General features: G+C 35.8%; 1 protein-coding gene across 1 annotated transcript; it reads left to right on the forward strand.

Moving 5' to 3' along the window:
- Positions 1-136: 136 nt before the first annotated feature.
- On the forward strand, positions 137-21,133 carry si:dkey-71l1.1 (uncharacterized protein LOC569883 homolog). Its single transcript, XM_056457062.1, has 10 exons — positions 137-241; positions 1,537-1,730; positions 4,546-4,613; positions 4,736-4,828; positions 10,244-10,345; positions 10,413-10,518; positions 11,438-11,560; positions 13,303-13,379; positions 13,479-13,581; positions 19,183-21,133. The coding sequence occupies exons 2-10, from the start codon at positions 1,586-1,588 to the stop codon at positions 19,320-19,322; spliced, it is 957 nt and encodes a 318-aa protein (XP_056313037.1). The 5' UTR covers positions 137-241; positions 1,537-1,585; the 3' UTR covers positions 19,323-21,133.
- Positions 21,134-22,248: the final 1,115 nt, after the last annotated feature.

The raw sequence follows: 22,248 nt of genomic DNA on the forward strand, positions 1-22,248 counted from the left end.
CTATTCAGAGACAACACCGGGAAGTTTCTGCACGGAGGCTTTTCAGAGCTGCTCCTCTTTAAATGACTGCACTGATCAGCTGGTTCCGCCGCTAGAGTCTGTAGTTGAGCTGTCATTACATCCCTCAGCATCCTTTCACCTTATTCCCTTCCAGCGGTCACTGCATCTGTAACGCTTGCGTTTCAGCATGGTTTCTGGATATTATTTTTGCATATTTTAATAGCACCTGCGTTTATTCAGCGTAAGTTAACAGACTTTTAAAATCTACCATGAAAGTCTCAAATGCATGATTATTGACCATCGTTTCAATGCAACTGTTACTCCTTGATAACATGTGTTATTAAATGTGCAGAATGTTATGTAATATTACTATTTAGTTGTCTCTTTGCTAAGCTCAGTGCTGTTTAGAAATGTAATGTAAAATATGAATAATGTGTGACGCTGGATAATTTTTGTTTTAATGTTTGGAAATTGAGATTTGTGCATTACCTGAAAGCTGATAAATGAATTTTCCATTGATGTATGGTTTGTTAGGATAGGACGGTATTTGACAGAGAAACAACTATTTGAAAATCTGCAATCTGAGAGTGCAGAAAAATACAGAGAAAATCACTGCAAAAAGTTGTCCAAATAAAGTTCTCAGTGATCCCAATTACTAAACAAAAATTGAGGTTTGATATATTTAAAGAAAGAACATGGAACATTTACTTAATATTTAATGATTTTTGGTATTTAAAAATATATATATAAATTTGACCCATGCACTGTAGAACATAACGCAAGACTGTCCAGGTCACATATGACCAGTATTGTCTTTGTATTTTGCTAAATTAACCCTTGTGCGCTGTTCAAAATCACTACCCTATTGTTATGTTAGGGATGAAAACATCCACTCAATTAAACTGCTGTAAAAATGCATCAGATTAAGTGGGAGAGAAAACAACAGTTTGACATATTAATACAGTAGTGTTGTTGTAATAATGGAAATAATATCTACAGTTATAGAATATCTTGTCATTAATTAACTTATCATTAACCCTTATGTGCTGTTGGGGATGTTTCATCCACTCTGGGGTGATTTTGAGTATTAATTTGGCCATACCTTTTCTGTGTTTCAGCTAGCAGAATGATTTTTGGTGGCAAATCTTATTTTGACACATATTTTGAGAAAAAGCTTAGATTTTTTTTTTTTAACTCAATGATACACTCAAATGGACTACCTTTTGTTATGTTCGAGATGAAAACATCCACTGAATTAAGCTGCTGTAAAAATGCATCAGATTAATATTTTTTCCTTTTTTTTGTATAAATCTGTTAATCAACCTCAGTCCTGATCAAAACTACTAAATTGCTTAGAAAATTACAGGATTTTAACTCTTTCAGTGCCAAATTCATAAATGATGTCACTGATTTGGTAAATAAAATAAAAAAAGTTAATTAATGACAAGATATTATATAACTGTAGATATTATTTCAATTACTACTACAACACTACTGTATTAGTATGTCAAACTGTTGTTTTCTCTCCCACTTCAGAAGATAAGTTTAAGAGTGTGGGGTCCTCTCTTTTGGCTTGTGGGATCTCATGGGCAGTGTGCTGGCTCTGTCAACCCGCCCCGGGCGACAAAACTCCCCCTTTCCACAAGATAGACCCTTATCACGATGGGATAGGAGAGATGGACGGCTGCCTAACCCAGGGAGCTTTGATGGTCTGCACCGCAATTGTAAAGGTCTGTTATTGTTTTCCTTCTGTGTTGCTTTGGTATGCATGTTCATGTATTTAAAGGGGCTATATGTAGAAAAATGCGAACAAACAGGCCCCAAACTAGCTTCAGGATTACAAATACCCTAACTATGTCCCTGCTAATCCCAATGCCGTCTAAACTGCTCAGATAAGTAATTATAGATCATTTTGAGGGATGTAAACAATAACAATGGTCCCAATGTATTTCCTGTTTTACATTTTTAATTTCTATAGCTTCCGAGAATCTAAAAAGAGCCACATATTGGTAAATAATGTTATGATAGCTGTTTTAACATTAAGTTATGATTGAATTGCCTCTAGTTACAGTTATAAAATAGTTTGATAACAAGCAGGAAATGTTCATATGCCAATCACATGACCATATTGAAATGGTCTATATGCTGAGCTCTTCTCAATGACAAAATAGACACAAAAAAGGGTTAGTTCATCCAAAATTTTAATTTATTTAATAGTTACTCATGTTCAGATAGTTCCAAAGCTCAAAAGTTTCTCTATTATGCTGAACACATAAGAAGATATGTTGAAGAAAACTGAAAACCTGTAACCATTGGAATCCATAGTTGGAAAATCAAATGCAATTAAAGTCAATGGTTGCAGGTTTCAAACTTTCTTCAAAATGTCTTCTCTTGTGTTCTAGAGAAGAAAAAAAACTCAAACACATTTTGAGTGAGCTATCACTTTAAATTAATTCAGAAATCATCTGTTCATAGTAATATATATATATATATATATATATATATATATATATATATATATATATATATATATATATATATATATATATATATATATATATATATAAATTTCCTGGCACATTACACTTATGGTAGTCTGATATACTGCAACTTCATTTTTGGATAAAGAAAAACAATGATATTGATAGTTTTGGGACATTCACAACAACCCCATTAAACATGTAAAAAAGGAGCTTGAGTAAGTTGCTTTTTTTATTTGGCAGATTTACAGTGTTCTACCTATAATTTAATTGGCTGGACAACTAAAACAAAAGGTCTTTTGCTTTAGTAGGACAGTATTTTGAGTTAATATGAAAATACAGTTTATGAACTATATTGATCTGATTGGCATTACAGTAAAGAATGGCTTTTTCTTCATTGGCTTAAAGGTACAGTAGGTGATTGTCTTCAGAAACATGTTTTGTTGTGCTGGTTGAAAGTCTCTTCACATTCTTATAGAAATGATTAAAGTAAATGATCTAAATGTGTTTATATGTATTTTTATATTCTGGGTAAGGCAGAAAACTAAAAAATGTTCATTAAATAAAAATTTGTCAGGCCGATAATTCCCATAATTGTTTATTGCTCCCTATATTGTTTACCATGCTACTCTGAATATTCAGTCTGAACCAGCATGTAAGTATGGCTTAGTAATAGGTGTAATTCCTGCACCCCACCGGCCAACCACTAAGCATGCAGTAGTGGCTTTAGGACAAAGCACATGACAGAGTGAGACCAGCGATCCTTGCATGCATGAAATATTGCACAGACAAGATTTGCTTGCTACACAACTGAAAACCTGCTAGATATAACACAGCTTTTTGATCAGAATTGTAGTATTATAAAGTACTGTACATTTTTCTAACTGGCCAATGATGTGATCTAGTGGGTTGTCTACTGTCATTTTTAAGGTGCGCATTCATGAATTCAGGAGGCATGGTTTTGGACAGCAGGGGAGGGACTTTGTTTCAAAGATATTATGCTAACCATTTAGCATTTTGGCAAATCACCTACTGCACCTTTAAAGGTATAGTTCAATAAAAAACTGAAAATTCTTTCTGAAAATTGTTTACTCACCTGGCAGCACGCTGGTGCAGTGGGTAGCACAATCGCCTCACAGCAAGAAGGTGGCTGGTTCAAGCCCCAGCTGGGCCAGTTGGCGTTTCTCTGTGGAGTTTGCATGTTCTCCCTGTGTTCGCGTGGGTTTCCACTAGGTGCTCCGGTTTCCCCACAGTCCAAAGACATGCATTATAGGGTGAATTGGGTAAGCTAAATTGTCCGTAGTGTATGTGTGTGAATGAGTGTGTATGGATGTTTCCCAGTGATGGGTTGCAGCTGGAAGGGCATCCGCTGCGTAAAACATATGCTGGATAAGTTGGCGGTTCATTCCGCTGTGGCGACCCCAGATTAATAAAGGGACTAATCCGAAAAGAAATTGAATGTTTACTCACCCTTCACTTGTTCCAAACCTGTTTGGGTTTCTTAAATCTGTTGAACACAAAAGATGTTTTGAAGAAAGCTGGAAACTGTTAACCCATTGACATGCATACTGTAGTATTTTTTTCCTACTATAGAGGTCGTCGATTACAGGATTGCACCTTTAAATATCTTCTTCAGTGTTCAACAGAAGAAAGAAAATCATAAAGGTTTAAAACCACTTGAGGGTGAGTAAATAGTGAATGAGTTTTTTTATTTTTGGGTGAACTATCCCTTTAATGCTCTTCTGGATTCCGAGAAGACAATTAAGAGGTAACTTGTTCCAACCCATCCTCATAATTGCCACAAAAAATAAAAATGCTTTTATGCAAAAAAAGATGTAAAAAAATTTTGTTTTATGTGAAAAAAGACTTGAAAGTATAGACTTGCGAAAAAAAATTGAATGAAAGAGTTGCATTAAAAACAGGCAATAAAACGACAATAATACAGCCAATAAAAATGGTTAATATCTGAAAAACTCCTACATATAGCCCCTTATGTAAAAAAAAAATGAGATGGTTCATTATTGGTGATGGTTTGTTTGAGTAATTTTATTGTTTTTGTATCTAGATGTATTTCCACATCAGATTGAAGGTGTAAAGCTTGTAATAAATAAGACCCTCAGCAGTTTTTTCAAGGTTTGTTCAATAAATATTGTTCAGTTACAAAATTAAGTTTAGCATTTTACATTTAACATTTACAACAATTTAGCACAAACTGTTTAGCCAAAGGATGCGTTTGTGTTTCTGTCTCACCTCAGGTCAGTCACACATTTCACCTCAGTGCTGTTGCTCCGTCTAGTTATCGCTTCCATGCTGAGCATCTACAATCAGACACTGACAGCAAAGAAACGGTAAGAATCTGATTTGGCTTTTGTTATGTTCTTATGTTCTTTTCTCTTTATATGTTAGGGTTTAAGTGTCTGTCTGTAGCATAAGGGCTGGGACTTGAACAATATTATTATCCAAAATTATTATCAAGAGTACTATAAGTCTACTTTAATGTTTTAACTAATGCTTGTAAAAATATGTGTGGAGATTTTTCAGTCATCATGCAGGATGATATACTGTAAATGAAACCATGTACTTATTCTGATATGTACTTATTAAAATATACGAAGAGTATATGTAAGTGATTGAGTAAGAGTAAGTGATTGTACTACTTTGTATTTTATGGTAAATGAGTAAAAATGTTCTACCAACATATGGTAAAATCTACTTATTGGATGAGTTGTGGAAAATATAGCGAAAATACTCTTAACGCATAGTGTTACCATAAGGCAACATGATATTTATGTTCCCTGTTTCTTTAAGACTAGCGTTCATTTTTTTTTGTTGGAAAGAGAAGACCTTAGTTTAGCCAATGATGTGCTTTGGTTAAGTCACATGATGTGCAGTGTTTTTCTGTGGCGCGATTTCTGACAGCCTGGCATTTATTGTGAGTAGTTGCTGAAGGCAAATGAAAACGTCAATAAAAACAAAGGATCAAATGATGTCAGATCCACAAATAAATCTGAGACATCACCTCCAGTAAGTTGATGACATATTCACAACTCTCAAAAGTTTTTATCAAATTAGTTTTTTGTAAATTTATCAAATGTGTGTGTTGCCAAATGGCAACACTGTCCAATAGTGCAATGTGCAATATTGCAATGGGTTAGCTAGCTAGCAAGGTCAGCTGTGATCATTTAAGCTGTAACAATAACAACATGAATGCTAGTAATATAATGTTGATTAGTCACGTTAATGGATTTTGCATTATAAAATCTAAATTTTAATGGTAATACTTTTGATTAGATAAATACAGGCAACTGTGTATTAATGAGGACCACCATGTTCTATGGTAAGTGAAAGAAGAAAAGGACACTCTTCCTGCAGATGAAAGTGAAGCTGAGATGGGTTTTAGTGACCATGAGAATGATGCAGATTGGACATTGGATAAAAGCAGTGATGGAGACAGTTCGGTTAGCTCAGAGGCAGGTAAGACAGGTGTTGTCACAGTTTTGAGGTGGGGAAAAGGAGCGAGGACTCAAGTGCAGGGAAAATGGGTTTTTATTTAAAATTAAATTAAATTAAATTAAATTAAATTAAATTAAATTAAATTAAATTAAATTAAATTAAATTAAATTAAATTAAATTAAATTAAATTAAAAGGCAAAACAACCTACCCTGAGGGGGAAAACATTAACAAAACAAATAAACAATCAAAACAAACTAGACTGGGCAGACTAGCAAGGATCAGGGCTGGAAGACAGGACAAGGCAGGATACGATGACGAACTGGCACAGGACAGCAGACATGAGGAGAATATAAGCAGAAATAATTAACAAACAGACAGGTGAACATACTAGACTTATAATGGGTTAACAAGTGTGGGACTAGACTATAGACAGGTGTGCACATGACAAAGAAACACAAGCCATGTGCTCATGTAACCCCGCCGGCCCTACACCACCCAACCCGCTCCGAGCTGAGATCGAACCGGCGTTCTTCCGCATGGGAGTCAGTTGCTCTACCAAGTAGGCTAAAGACCATGGCCTCTAGTGTCTGTCGCTAGAGCACCTTTAAAGGTCAGAGGAGTGAGGTTTACCTGCACAGCACTTACTAGCTTGCCTCCGTTACACTCGCACAAACTGAGACTAGAACACGCAGCCAATACGAGTACTCACAAAACACACCACTAAAGCACGTGGCCACAATGTAAACCCCGAGCCACGTGCTTAGACAACATCAACATAAACAGACATGAGCACACGATAAATGAAAACACCTTACCGTGTGCTCACACATATGCAACGTGCATGTTTCATCTCAGTGCCAACCGAAACCAACCAGACTGAGATGCTGAGAATGAAACAGCGCGATGCAGACAGAACAAACACAAAACACGAGTACAAGAGCCCGCGTCCTAAACACACGCAGACCTCACGCACCCACATCAAGCAGGAGTGCACAGAGTCTGAGCACATTGACAGAAAAGGAGTGCTCGACCTGAGAAAAGTAGAGCCGAGCACAACATACAGGACAAGACGGAACTAGTGTCTGGACTCAAAACAAGAATTTACAAGTGGCAGAAACCTGACAGGTATAGTATAGTAGAAAGTATAATATAGAAACATTGTTAGCTAGTAGCTACATTATTCTGATGCATCTGGATATATTAGACTTACTGGAGAAAATATTTATATTTACTGTATGTTGTATACATGATAGTACAATATTATAATTGATTTCAATAATATTCAGCAAAAAGAATGGAATAAATAAAAGCTGTTGGAATATCAGATGTTTCCCAGGGATAGGTTGTGGCTAGAAGGGCATCCGCTGCGTAAAACATGTGCTGGATAAGTTGGCGGTTCATTCCACTGTGGCAACCCCAGATTAATAAAGGGACTAAGCTGAAAAGAAAATGGAATATCAGTTGTTGGAAAGTATGTATAAGGTGTTTATAAGTTCTGTGTTATATACTTATAATAGCTTATAATATTGCAACACAAACTAAATCATTAAAAAAATTATTAATTATAAGGAAATAAAACTTTCCCTGTAATTAATAATTTTTTGATGATTTACACAAAACGTGAAATTCCAAATTAGCGCCACTATTGGATGTTGTTACCATTTGGCAACATATCATAAAGTACCTTTTTTACAGCACTAAAGTTAAGCCATTTTAGGAAAAGAAAAACAGTCAAATATTTTTTTATATAGATCTATCATAATATGTGCGCTAGATGGCTAATAGTAACTAATAACAACCAATGACTATTACTAATTTCTATTTTAGAGCTGTACTATGATCATAAATAGAGTCTGTTTATATGTCATCAAATGAATCTTCTAAATATGCCAGACAAGATTTGCTGTGTAAACTCTTTATGCACAGAATGACTGTGTAGTGTGTGTCTACTGTAAACCATGGTATTATACTGATCATGTTTGCCCTCTAAACAAATAAATAAATAAATACATTTAAACTGAAAACATTTTAATATATAGTGGACAATTTACATTAAAAGGTTTTAACAGTGTTTTACACATTTATTGTTTTAATGCTCTTTATCTATGTCTGTGTATTATAAATGAGTGTTTCTCAACCACGTTTCTGGAGGACCACCAACACTGCATGTTTTGGATGTCTCCTTTGTCTGTCACACCCAAGTGTGCCACACGCCTGTTTTTGAGTGACGCTCATGACCGTTAGATCACTCCCTGGGGGCTGGCTGCAGTACAAGTCATAAACCCCGCCTCCTCTGTGTTAACCAGCGAGACTTGAACCCAAATAAAAAAATAATTACACTTGCAATAAAATGTCCCGAAAGATGGTTTTGGTTAATAGAGGCACTGGTTATCAAGTTGTTAAAGGTTCAGATGTTAATTTTTGTAAAGCGTATGTTTTTTGAGCAGTAATTCAATGCTATAAAAACGGGGCGTGTCATCATGATTGACAGTTGTGAATGTGATTGACAGCTTCTCTCAACAGACTGTCGGAGCTTCAGGAGGAGATTAAAGTGTTATTATTCGATTTCTGTGTTATTTTACCATAATAAAATGAGTTGTTCAGCAGTAAACTACACTTTCTGACCTACAGGGTCTGGTGGAACACTGTTTATTCAGTAAAGTGAGGGCTTTATCCGGCTTTATTAGTTTGCTGATACATGCCTAGCCATGACGGAGAAAATACAGGTGATCACTATCTAGCAGTAATTCTCTTTATGGGTCTGAAAAATTAATTAGGAAGACAAAACTAATGTCAGCCTATGTCTCGATCGATCTCCTGTAACGTTATTTGAATTTGATTTACAGGACGTCTCTGATATTTTCAGTTTCGGCATGTTATTGTGTTAATCTACTGAATTTGCTGTTAAAAAAATATTGATGTTCTAGAAACTGAATCTTAAATAACAGAGAAGTAAATGTTATATTATCATTTATATACATCATTTACCGCTGGCGTTTTATTTTAAAACTCTTAATAAACTTTAAAATGAATGTAAATTCCTCTTTGCCAGATATTATTAAGGCATCGAATAAACCAAATGAAAGCAAAGGCAAAAAATGATAGACAATATACAAGCAATGTTGCAGCAGCAGATAGACATCAGTTGATTTATGAATACTGCTAAGTTTATTGTACAAATTGATGAGGATTATTTTATATAGTGCTGGGATGGGATGTGTAAATATCCTGTTGATATTTAGATGAACCACATGGTAAATCGTTATCTATGGTGTGTATATTTTAGGTCCTGTTGATTATTAATTAAAAATAAAAACCTTTCTAAAAATGTATGTGTTTTTCATATGTTATTGTTCATATTTTACAAGTGTTATTTCTACCCCTGGAAAGATAACAAATATCAACAGCCCGTTATAATAGAAATATGTTTTTGTGCTCACCATAGCTTAGTCTAACTCAGGCTAGAGTGTATACAAGATCGGTTATTTTGCAGTCCAACATATATTGTTTTAATTAAATTATAACAGCTTACATCACACAGTTTTTTAATAAATTGTGTATTGTTACGTGTTTTTAAATGTAAGTGCTTATTTATATTAGCGAGCCTTTGATATTGTGCAGATACGGGTGGTCAAATGAGAAGTTTGGGTGGCATGGTTAATGGTTGATTTGACGTACAAGCGTTTGTTTGGAAGCTTGATTTCACGGCTCCTCCTCTGGCTCCATTAGGTAGCCTCTTCTGTGCATGCCCAGGCTCCAATTTAAGCAGTGTTTTGCAACAGATTGAGCCCGTCTTGAAGCGTTTTGCATTCAAATCGTTCAATGGAAAACATCATCCATATTTTTTTACAGTCATTGGTCCCACCCATTACAGGCCTTTCAGTCTCTGCTAATGAGCTGAAGATCTGAATCAGGTGGGTTTGGTTAAGGAGGCATGGAAAATGTGCAGAGCTGGTGTTCCTCCAGGAACGTGGTTGAGAAACATGTTTTATATAGGGTGTTTTATGCAGATATTTGATGTCGACTGTTGACATGTACGTTGCGTTACTCTCATTAGAGTTAGAAAACATTTTTATTATAAGTTACTTTTAACCTACAGTGTGTTATGTAAAGAATGAACACTAAAAAACCTTTAAAACAATCATTTGTTAAATCAGATTTTAAAATCAATGTAGCCAAAATAATCCTAATGGGCAGTAATGAATAGGTTTATAAGAGACTTCTTGCTTTAAGTGTGTTTCAAATGGCTAAAATATATCGTATACATTACATATGATGAATTTATCCACAAATTGTTCTGTGTATAAAGGACTCACCTATGCTTATTGGGGAAATGGACTCCTCTGGCAGCTTAAATGCACACTCTTTGTTCCATCTCAGTGAGAAAATAAGAGCTAAAGCCGTATTTCAGGTTAGTAGAATGTTCTGTTAATTAAATACTTTGACTCAACGTGGACTGACTTCCTGTTCTTTGATAGACTCAGCAGGCACAGTTTGTCACGTGGCAGTTTGAGACAGAATACAGAGGTAGTGACTTTACAGCTGCGGTTACTATGGCCAACCCTGACGTTCTGAGGGAATCAGGTATGATTGTTTTAATTCCTTGGTAGAAGACAGACTGATTTATAGCTGTCACAGGAATGTGCATTTGTTTGTCTTTCACTCAGAACAGGTTTTTCTACATTGCCTTGGAAGAGTTGCCCTTTATGTTATTGTGGTGAATTGTTCTGTTTGCCTATTAAGTCAAATTGTTACATACTGTAATCTATTATTTGCCTTGCTCTGCATTCATTGTAACTAAACAGATTAAATATATATTTGCTACCTGCTTGTCATGTGTCCATTATCCAGCATCAAAGAACAATACACATGCAAATATGAAATATTAGAAATCCCTGATTTAAAGCAATCATCATGGGCCAGGAGTCACTAAAGTCTTACCAAAACACTTGTTAATCTGTGGCAATGCTCTGAAAAACTTAAATTCCAACATCTTAGCATTTGCAAAGCACACTAAAATATTGAAAACACTGCATACCAACACACTGGAAGGATTGTAGAATACCTTCGCAACTTCATTTATGCCTTGGGACATTGTGTTCAGCACAGTAAACACAATAACTGCTTACACCCTAGTGACCTCATACTTTAGCAACACATTAAAACCACTTATAACACTTCAGTAACCACATAGTAGAACATTGAATCCACACATAACACACAGAAAACCCTTTTGAACACCTTAAGAGCTACATATGGACCTCCCTGGCAAGTCCCTAGAAACTGTAAAAACACTATAACAACGCGTTGAACCAATAGGGACATGTTAGCATTAGCATTAGCATAGCATACTAAAACATGCAACCACTCCTATGTTGGCAATCAATCACCTTAGCAACCTTTTAGAACACCTTAGCAACTGCAAAGCCACCATTTACATTTCAAAAACATTAATAATTCAATATGTTATTATTAATATGTGTCTTTTTCATCTTTGTGACAGTTATCATGGTTGCACACTTTCTTCAAAGTGTTTCCCCACAGCTGGTACTGGGGGGTGAGCTCGTATACCATCGAGGTAGAGCAGAAGAAGGTGGCATACTCACCCTGGCAGGCCAGTACTCAGGTCAGACTGCCACTTGTTATACACCAGTATGAGTCATTCTAAACACTTGGGGCCCTATCATACACCCGGCGCAATAAGGTGCAAGACATTTTGTTGCAATTCTCAGACCACCGCAACAGTAATTTTCATGTTTTGCGCCATTGACCGCGCCATTGATCAGCTGAAAGCTGGTCTAAAGTCCAGTGCTGAGTGCATTAGTTTTGCCCCTATGTGGGTCCAAACGCTTACACATTGCTTAATACACAAAGGAAGTCCAGCAATACACAAATATCTTTAAATATGAAAGAAATTAAAGGATTAAAATGTTACAAAAATTATTATTTTATATATAAATGTAAAAAACACTACCTGCATGCCCCATCTGGGGCGGCTTTTTTCAGTTTATTCTTGAAAGTTTGGATTGCATAATGTTGTTATTATTAGTAGTAGTGTTATTTATTATATGCATATTTATATGTGTTTTAGTAAAAACAAGTTTAGATTTGTCCAACTGTCGGGTTTTGGAGACGTCTGCATCACTGTATGGGGCATAAGAATAGGACGTGTGTTTGGATATAACTCCGTTTTTAGACCACACTTTGTTATTACTGTTCATTTATTCCTTTGCTGGAAAATTTTAATTGAATTTAGAAATATTTTTGAAACAAATCTTTGCGCTTATCAAACAAAATTAAATATGTTGGCTAATGGATGTCTTCAGTGGAGTGAGTTTCCACCGTTTCCTTACTCAACAAAAGTAAAGGAGTAAAGTAAAGAGTAAAAGTAAAGTAACGAGGCCAAATGGAGGAGGCTCGTTCTTTATCCTCGCGTTGCAGATTGTCTGTTTAACTGTTTTCTCACTAGTGAAGCGTTCAGTTTTTCCACTTACAAAGTCTGCCATGTAGATAGCAAATGCGCCATGGCATGACATAACTGACTCTTAAAGGGAATGCGAGATGAGACTCTGATTGGACCATGCATTGTGGCACAGAGCGTATTTTTTTATCATTAAAAAAGTGGATTTGGACATGCCCTTAATTCCTTTGCACCCTGCGCTTTAGACTTTGCACCTTGATCGAAAATAAAGCCCGTATTACAGTTTTTTCTAACAGCTTACAAACAAAATCTTTTCATGTCACAATTTGCGAAACATCTCACTTAAAATGCAAAACTACACAGCAAATGTCTAAAACCAGAAGCTATTTCTCAGCCTTGAACTCAGTATTCAATTGCCTAAAACACTTTTTTCAAAACACTACACACAACTCCACCTAAAACACACAAATCTAACAGAAAGCTACTTGCTTTCCTTTTCTAAATTCAATTCACCTTTATTTGTATAGCGCTTATACAATGTAGATTGTGTCAAAGCAGCTTCACATAAAAGGTCACAGTAAATAGGAACAGTTTAGTTCAGTTTATAAATACAACCAATCAAAATGCAACACTTATTCACCAGGTCCTCAAATGAGGAAAACTACACTCCTCTAATGTGGAAACACTAATGTCTTAGCTGATCACTAACCAATCACTGCTTTACTCTACTATAGGCCTATAAATGGGTGAAAGGACACTGGGCTGTTCTGCTTCAAAAAAAAAAAAAAAACTGGTTTGCCACCCTATCCAAGTCCTAAATTCTAAATTCCTTTAAAAAAAATAGAGGAATTAGTCTTAGCCTGGTACTATCAAGTATAATGTACCCTAAGTGTGTAAAGCTTCTCCAGGCAATGGACACTTTTACCCCCATGCTCTTTGCACCTTAGGGGCAAATTGGATTGCAACACTGAACGCAGGTAAAGGAGGCGCACATGCCAGCTACTACCACAGGGCCAACAAACAGGTATGACGGTGTTGAAAGATGTCTTTGTTCAAAATATTCAATGACGAGAGAAGGTAATAGTGTAGTAAAACAGCATTTTTTAAAATTGAATCTCTTTAGATTCAGGTGGGAGTGGAGTTTGAGGCGAGTACTAGGACCCAAGAGACAACCTTTTCCTTTGGTTACCAGATGGAACTTCCTGAAGCTAAAATGGTTTTCAGAGGTAATAACTACAGATATACTGATTGTGTGATTGATTCAAGGCAATCTCATGGGAATAATGACAGGTGGAGTTTAGAGACACACCTTCTTTTATTAAAATCAGGTGTTTTCGGGTGAATGAAATCGTACAAATTTGTACTAATTAGCCACTTTTCCTTTTCCACTTTCTATATACTTTTATAGTCATCTCAACTTGCATCAATCAAACAGACTAAAAATATTAAGTTAAACTTTGTATAACTTAAAAGATTTAGTTGAAACCCGATTAACTTATTAAAATAAGTTAAAGCAACAAAAATATATTTGTTATCTTGACTTTTGTCATTTATTAATTTACAGTGTGTGAGATTAAACTTTGTTTGTTTTATTGAACAATATTTAAAACAATATACAAGCAAGTCCAATAAGATCATTTACATTCCAACAAACTTTTGCCGTTGAAAAGTTTGAAAAAGTGACTTTTATTGATATTTTTATTGGTTTGAGGTGATGCATTGTCTGGGTTAGTGTTTTAACTTTTCAAATTCTGCTTTGGAGTTTTTAACATCCGATGTCGACAAAGCAGAGATCAACATCCCATAATGCAATTCATAAACGTAAATAAACAGTAAACACTTGTAAATCACAATATACGGAACCTGTTTATTATCAGATATTTTTACAGTGTAGATTATTCAACCCCAAATCAGAAAAAGTTGGGACAATATGAAAAATCTCCAAATTTACTTTGACATGCATTTCATTGCAGACAATACAACAAAACTTTATTCAATGTGTTCCTCATAATTTTTATTTTATTTTATTCAAGTTTTTGTTTTTAAATAAACACATACTCCAACACTGGTTTTTGCAACACATTTCAAAAAAGTTGTAACAGTAAAGAATTTATCACTTTTTGTAATGTTGCCATTCCTTTTCACAGCATTTAAAAGATGTTTAGGGACTGATGGCACCAAGTGATGAAGTGTTTCAGGTGTAATTTTGTCAACGGCATTTCTGGACACTGTTAACATAGGGCTTCCTTTTGGCACAGTACAGTTTTAGCTGGCATTTGTTGATGTAACTACATATTGTGCTATTTGACAGAGGTTTGCCAAAGTAGTCCTGAGCCCATGTGGCGATATCGCTTATAGGTGAATGAGGATCCTTGATGCAGTGCGGCTTGAGGGATTGGAGATCACTGTTTTGCTCCTGTCCAAACTTTTTTGGAATGTGTTGCAAGTCTGAATGACAGGAAAGGATGTATATTTACAAATAAAATAAAGTTGACCAGTCAAAACATGAAATATTTTGTGTTCATATTGTCTGGAATAAAATAAAATTCAATTCAATTCAATTCACCTTTATTTATAAAGCGCTTTTACAATGTAGATTGTGTCAAAGCTGTTTCACATGAAAGACCATAGTAAATTAAAACCGTGTCAGTTCAGTTTTCAGAGTTTAAGTTCAGTTCAGTTTAGCTCAGTTCAGTGTGGTTTAATAATCACTACTGAGAGTCCAAACACTGGAGAGCAAATCCATCGATGCGCAGCTCTGCAGATCCCGAACCATGCAAGCCAGTGGCGATAGTGGCGAGGAAAAAATTTCATCAATTGGCGAAAGTGAAAAATTAAAAAACCTCGAGAGAAACCAGGCTCACTTGAGCACGACCATTTCTCCTCTGGCCAAACGTCTTGTGCAGAGCTGCAGTCAAGGCGTCGGAGGCTGGAAGCTGGACCTCAGTGAAGACTCGTCTGTCCCTGGAGCGTCACAGGGATCAGTCTCATGCTCTCCACTCCTCCAAGACCACCACAGCAGCTGCTCAGGATGTGGCCTGGTCCAGGATTATGGTAACCTTGAGATCATGTCGTCGCCGATCTTGGATCGAATCAGTGGCGCAGCATAATCTGAGGGCCTCGGGATGAGTATCCCCAGGTGGAAATAGAGAATAAAGAGAATAATTAGCGTAGCTGCTGTTCATAGTGTATATAAACGAGATGCAGAAACCGGCGTGGAGCACATTCATGTATCAAACCGCTAAATGATTCAAGTAAAATTAAATTTGGAAATGACTACTTTCTTTTTTTTTTATTGGTGTTTTTCATACTGTCCCACCTTTTTCTGATTTGGGGTTGTACATTCAAGCAAAAAAGCTAATGTACAAAAAAGTTATTTTTAATTCACCCTTAAATTTACAAGAGTAAATGTCCCTGCTACTTTAAAATCTTAAGCTTCATCACTAAAAAAAAAAAAAATACTTTTGCTATAATGTTAAGACGAATAAATCACAAAGTTCAGCAAATATGCCAACACCATTTTACTGAATCTTACAGTATATTTAAGCCAAAGTAATTTGTTTCTTTCATTATAAAATGATCAAAAGAGAAGAAGTTTTGGGCAAAACTGAATTTTGAATAAATGAGTAGTTGTGAAAGTATTATTGTAACTCTTTGCCTTTTCACTTGGAATGCCTTAAACCACTACTCCTAATGAAAATGTACTTTTTATACTGCCAATACTTACACTGCAACAGTACTCTCAGTCAGAGTGTACATAGATCAAATTTTTGGGTTGGAACCTAACTCATTAACAAAGTTCAATACATCTTTCACCACCCTTTGCATGTGCATTTTTAAAAACAGACATGAGATTGTCACGCAATGGTTTGCTATAGTGTAAATTTCTGTAGAAGTTCACTGTTGTCACTGATTTGTTGAGGTTAAATGAAACCAGCAAATAAATATAACAACAAGCAACTATAAAGATTAAAATAAAGACCGTGTTCAGACCACGGCTATAATGATAAAGATGTTGAGAAATGATATCATTTGGATCACTTTCAGAATGACTTTTCCCAGCTAATAAACAATAAAACATTGACAGCCAGTCAGAATCCATTGAAATATAAACAAAATTTAAAGCTACAGACAACATTGTGGAGAAGCTCTGCTTGATGTTAAACCCTCTTTTCAAAAACTATTTAAAGATAATGATTATCTTGGAAACAACAGATGGTTATCTTTGTCAGTGTGAACACAAATATGATTATCGTTATATTTATAGTTATTGTGCTGGGTGTGAACAGGCGTTTACTCTAAACACTACAGTTCAAAAGTTTGGTTTCTGGGAGTCTTTTATGCTCACCGTAGCAGCATATATTTGTTAACAATCCAGTAAAAATTGTAATATTTAGAAATATTTGCACAATTTAAAAAAGCTTTTTTTTAATTAAGCAGAAATGCATATTTAAATAAAAACCCTCTTTAGAGACCTTTCTTTATACATTTGATCAGTTCAACACAACTGCCACAGTTCTGAATGAAGCAGTTATTCTGACCACTCACGCACTGTAAAAGTGATAGTTGGCTTTACTTTAAAAAACTGAGAAAGCATTCCCTTAAAATGATTAAGTAAATCATAAAAATTAAATAAACTTAATATTTCTAAGTTGCAACAGAAAAACTTTACATGTCTTAAGTAAAATCAACTTTACACTTTTAAGGCAACGGGTTTACTCACTTTTTTTAAGATATTGCTTTTTACAGAGACTGTACTGAATTGCAGGGGCGGATTTGATTTGGGGGCCGTAAGCAATTTAAGATATGGGTCCCTAGCACTGAAACTCAAAATACTCTCTTTCTCTGTAGATTTTTTTTTTCTCTGTAGATTCGGATTTTTTTTTGCAAATAAACTAAGTGGAACCTTTATCTTCTCAATGTAAAATTAAATACAATAAATTCACAAATAAAAAAACAAGTTCACAGACTAACTATGTACAGTTAATGGGCCATATTTGTGGTTAGATTTTAATATTTTCATGTGCAGTACAGAAGGAACGTTCCCCGGTTTTGAAAAGAAGTAATAACATTAAAATCTTAATGGTTATAGAATGGTTATATTTCGCACGAGTTCAGTCGTGCGAAATTGTACGATTTTAAAAAGGAGGCGTGGTACCTAACCCCACCCCTAAACCCAACCGTCATTGGCGGATAAGCAAATCGTAATAAATTGTACGAATTAGATCGTACGAATTCGTACGAATTAGCCACTAAATCAAAAAGTTACGAATTGCCGTGAGATTGTGTTGGACTTTTTTTAACATATGATAGAAAATTTATAAAAGACCTATATGATTAATATAGGCGTGTTGGAACTGTTCGTGGCCCTCTCATTCCATGGAGCCCTAAGAGGTTGCTTACCTCTCCGAGTCCGCCCCTGCCAAATTGAATAGCATTAAAAGCTTTTACTGATATTTTAGATCTAAGCTTTGATTGTCTGTCACCCTATTTTATGAAGTGATTACCCTTAAAATACAATCTTTATTGTTATATAGGATATAATTGTGTACAAGTTACTAGACGGCCAGGGAAGGTGTGTATTTCACTTTGTCCAGCAAGCTGGAGAGTTTTTTCACCACAGTTGAAATGTTGTTTTTGAATATTTGAAAGAGATTTCTGAAGTAAAGTTCTGTTTTTGCAGTCAGAAAGTGCTAGGCATCAGAGGCACAATGAAAAAGTAGCGGATGCTGAAATGCATGTAGTCAGTAGGATCTTTATGGCCATCAAAATCAAAGTCAAAGTGGAGTTTTGCATTATTAATATTATTCATAGAGTTTTCCAACACAATCTCACGGCAATTCGTAACTTTTTGATTTAGTGGCTAATTCATACGAATTCGTACGATCTAATTTGTACAATTTAGTACGATTTGCTCATCCCCCAATGACGGTTGGGTTTTAGGGGTGGGGTTAGGTGCCACGCCTTTTTTTTAAATCATACAATTTTGTACGACTGAACTCATACGAATTCGTACGAATTAGCCACTAAACTGACAAAACGTAAAATACTTACGTTTTCTCGTGAGATCAGACTGGAGTTTTCTTATCCAGTGAGAAGACCCTGCTTCTTAATTATTCATGAGAGCACATGCTTTTAATCTATTGTGCATTCAGATGTCGTTCATGAAGGCCGTTTAAGTGTTTGTTTCCATGATGCACGGAGTTTGTTGCATAGTTTTCTCCACAATGCTGTCAGCGCCTTCGATACAGCCAACCTGTTTGTGTGCAGCAAGCATTTTGTCGGGAGAGTTGTACGAGAATTGGAGAATGGCGGACTTTGTCTTTTATCAGTTGAGTTCATTACCATTCAGACACATTCAGACACAAATTGGGGTTAAATATTATATGAATATGAATAGCCTACCGTAGATGTCACAGCATTAAATTACTGACTGTTTATTTCCTTGCATTTTAACTTTGTAAACTTTAAAATCATGCGTCTCCTCACGGATTGTATAATTCTTGAGCTGGTGAGCCAACTGACAAAAACCCTTCTTTTTCCCCTGCTCTGCTAGCTCATCTTGGATTATTTTTGGAAAAATTTCTGACTTGAACTGAAACGGGGGTTTTATGGCCCTTTTAAACAAAATTATTTAATTACAAAATTTAAAAAAACAGTCAAAATGACCGACTTGATAGTCCTAGTATTAATGTATTTTTATTGGATAAAAATATTACTTTTCTTAAAATCTTATAAAATGTATGTATAGTATATTCAAAGTTTTAAAATCAATGCCTTTATTGTAAAAACCACATATTATTGTCAATCATTTTGATGTTTTTTAGGAATGATGGACAGCCGCTGTATTATTGGTGGGGTCCTGGAGAAGCGGCTTTACCCTCTTCCTGCCACATTGATCATGGGTGCCTTTGTCAACCACAGAGCGGACAAGCTGCAGGTCGGTCTTGGGGTCAACGTTGGTTAAATACAAGGACACAAATTCACTAGAAGCCCTTCTTAAGACTTTGGGGACTTCAGAAAACCACCTTCACCATTCCAAAGGCACTAGTCCACCACCGACTCTGGACAGAACAGGCATTTCAACCAAAGCTCTGTTTGCCATACTGAAAAATAATGCAGTTCTTTACAGGCATTAATGATGGCTGAAAAAGTCCAGGAACACCAAGACCTCTATGTTGGTCCCATCCTGTATTGAAGGTTTTGCTGTTTTTGGTCTTATGTGACCCCTAAGTAACCTGAGATAAACTACTGAGGTATATTCATTGATTATCTTATTTATAAGAACAACGTATAAGACCAAGATCTAACGTATAAAAACAAGATGGCAACCTCTGTATCTGTTATTGTAACCCCATAACTCTCTGGATACCCTACAAATGAATTTACAATCTTTATTTTGCTAGCGCACTTTGTTGTTCTTTTGGTGAACAATTAATCTGTGCTGAAAAAAAAGACATTTATTTTGGTAATCTTCAATCAAAGACCGTTTGCTTCCAAATTTGAGGTGTCAGTCTTTATCTTATTGATTTTGTTTGATGGCTTCGGCCACAATTTTCTTACCCATGCCGTTATTACCGTTAGTTTGCTATGAGAGAATGATGCGCAAAATAAAGTCTTATCCCTTACTCAATATTCAGTTTCAGTCAGAAGTACATCAGCATACTGAAATAAAAGTCTCAGCAGCTTCTGATGCATGTGAGACTTTAAAGGCTTTTCTTTGAGGTTATTTTATAATGGCAGGTAGGACAATGTAAGGTGTGTACTGAATAAGTATACATTATGCATGAGATATTACAAGTGTTTTTTTCACATTGACCAAATATCTCAGTATAGTCAGAACTGTGGTGCAGTAGAGCACATTGTTATGAACAGTAACAACCAGTGGTTGCTCCATCAGGAATGGAAATATGAATTCCGCCTGAATAATATTGGGATCTGCAACAAAGATAATGTCATGCAGACTCCAGTTCCAACCCTGCCCACTGCTCCAATGTGTTTGACTGGAGCTCAAGCTGAAATATGTACTAATGTACAGAGAAATAGAGATCTATGGCATAATTAGTGAATGAGTCAAGGTTTTCCCTGTGATTTGCTTGCTCACACAGAGGCTAGAGGACCTCAGATGGATAAGGTAAATATGTCGTACAATGTGACTGACGCAAATTTCTGAACTGAGCTTACGAAACACGAACTAAGGGCGGAGTGAAAACTGAATTTAGCTGCAGCGTCTACATGGGTAATGTAAATAGTTTTAAAGTGCATTGATAGCTTCAGGCACTTTCACGCCCCTGGCAACACAGGCTCATTGGAAATACATGCTTCAACCTACATTTTTATGAAATATCAAGAACGTACTTAGAATTATTTTTGGCAACAGTTTGTAGGTAAAATGAACGCTACGGGGCAATGTGACGGCAATCACTTTTGTTCCTTTTCACATTAATGATATCTACAGGGACATTTTAATGATGAGTGAATGATTATTTTGTGCAGTTCTTTGCACAGCACCAAATAAACAACACAAAACTATTTAACACTGTCTATGATTTGTAATTGGATATGTTTGCCTAATCTTTCTATCTCCATTTGGACAATTTTTCTGGCGTGGTCACTTTGCTCAGTAGCTCACCTTGTACATTGGTGAACTTGCAAGGTTCGAGTCCAGTGAAAAACAGTTCTACAAAAGAGATCAAAGCAATGCAAAGTCAAGGTAAAACTGTGAGGTCGCAAAGCATTTTTTTGTCAGGTTTGCTTTTGAAAACATGATTGGTTGGGTTTAGGGAAAGGTTTAGGTAAGTGGTTCACTGGTTCTAGGTCAGGGGTGTCCAACCTCGCTCTTGTAGGGCCGTTGTCCTCACTGTAAAAAATAAATTAGTAAAATTTACAGTAAAAAAACGACAGCTGTGGTATTTTACCATAAAAATACGGTACAAACCGTAAAAGTAATTCCTCATTTTTACAGTAAACTACCGTATTTCATTAATTTATAGATGTAATATGTCTGTATTTTGAATTACCAACATCTAAACATCTTTTGTTACACAGATAGACTTGTTAACACAGCCATATACAGGTGTTGATGAGAAATATATGAACATAATGAACTAATGCTCATCACAAACAACTTTTCCCACACGCAGAAACGCTTATCAGTGTATAGAAGGTGCTCAGTGTCATTCACACAGCTACTAAACACCAGTATGGTAACACGCATAAAAGTCATGAAATAAACATTGTTTATCAACATTAGATGTAACATAAATCTCTAATGTACATAACTGATGGGGAAACAACTAAAAAGATCTATGGTAATGTCAACAAAAAGCATAAAAAGTAGTGTGCCATGCAGGGAATTCTGGGAAAGTCAATTTACAGTTATTTACCGTATAAATTAAGGAAACATACTGTTAACCAGGTTACGGATTTTTACCGTAGCATTTTTACAGTTTTTTTACCGTTGAAATCCCGGCCATTTCTTACAGTGCTGCATAGTTTAGCTCCAACTTCCTTCAACACACCTCCCTGGAAGTTTCAAGTATATCTAGATAGAGCTTGATTAGCTGGTTCAGGTGTGTTTAATTGGAGTTGAAATTAAAATATGCAGGACACTGGCCCTCCAGGGCCGAGTTTGTACACCCCTGTTCTAAGTCAGTGGTTTCCAATGTAAGAGTTAGAACCCCTTGGGGGCATGCAAGACAATGGAGAGGGGTTTGTAGGTATTTCCAAAAATCACAATCGCCCCAAAGAAAGAAGTTCGCTGGTTCGAGCCCTTGCTGGGTCAGTTGGCATTTCTGTGTGGAGTCTGCATATTCTCTCCGTGTTCGCATGGGTTTGTATGGGTGTTTCCCAGTGTTGGGTTGTGGCTCAAAGGGCATCCGCTGCGCAAAGCA

This window comes from Danio aesculapii, chromosome 5 (assembly GCF_903798145.1).
Source record: "Danio aesculapii chromosome 5, fDanAes4.1, whole genome shotgun sequence".
Lineage (NCBI taxonomy): Eukaryota > Metazoa > Chordata > Actinopteri > Cypriniformes > Danionidae > Danio > Danio aesculapii.

Coding starts and splice junctions, on each gene's coding strand:
- si:dkey-71l1.1 (XM_056457062.1), top strand. CDS start 1,586: ATGGGCAGTGTGCTGGCTCTGTCAACCCGCCCCGGGCGACAAAACTCC. Junction 10,346..10,412: donor GAGCTAAAGCCGTATTTCAG/GTTAGTAGAATG, acceptor GTTCTTTGATAG/ACTCAGCAGGCACAGTTTGT. Junction 11,561..13,302: donor CCTGGCAGGCCAGTACTCAG/GTCAGACTGCCA, acceptor TTTGCACCTTAG/GGGCAAATTGGATTGCAACA.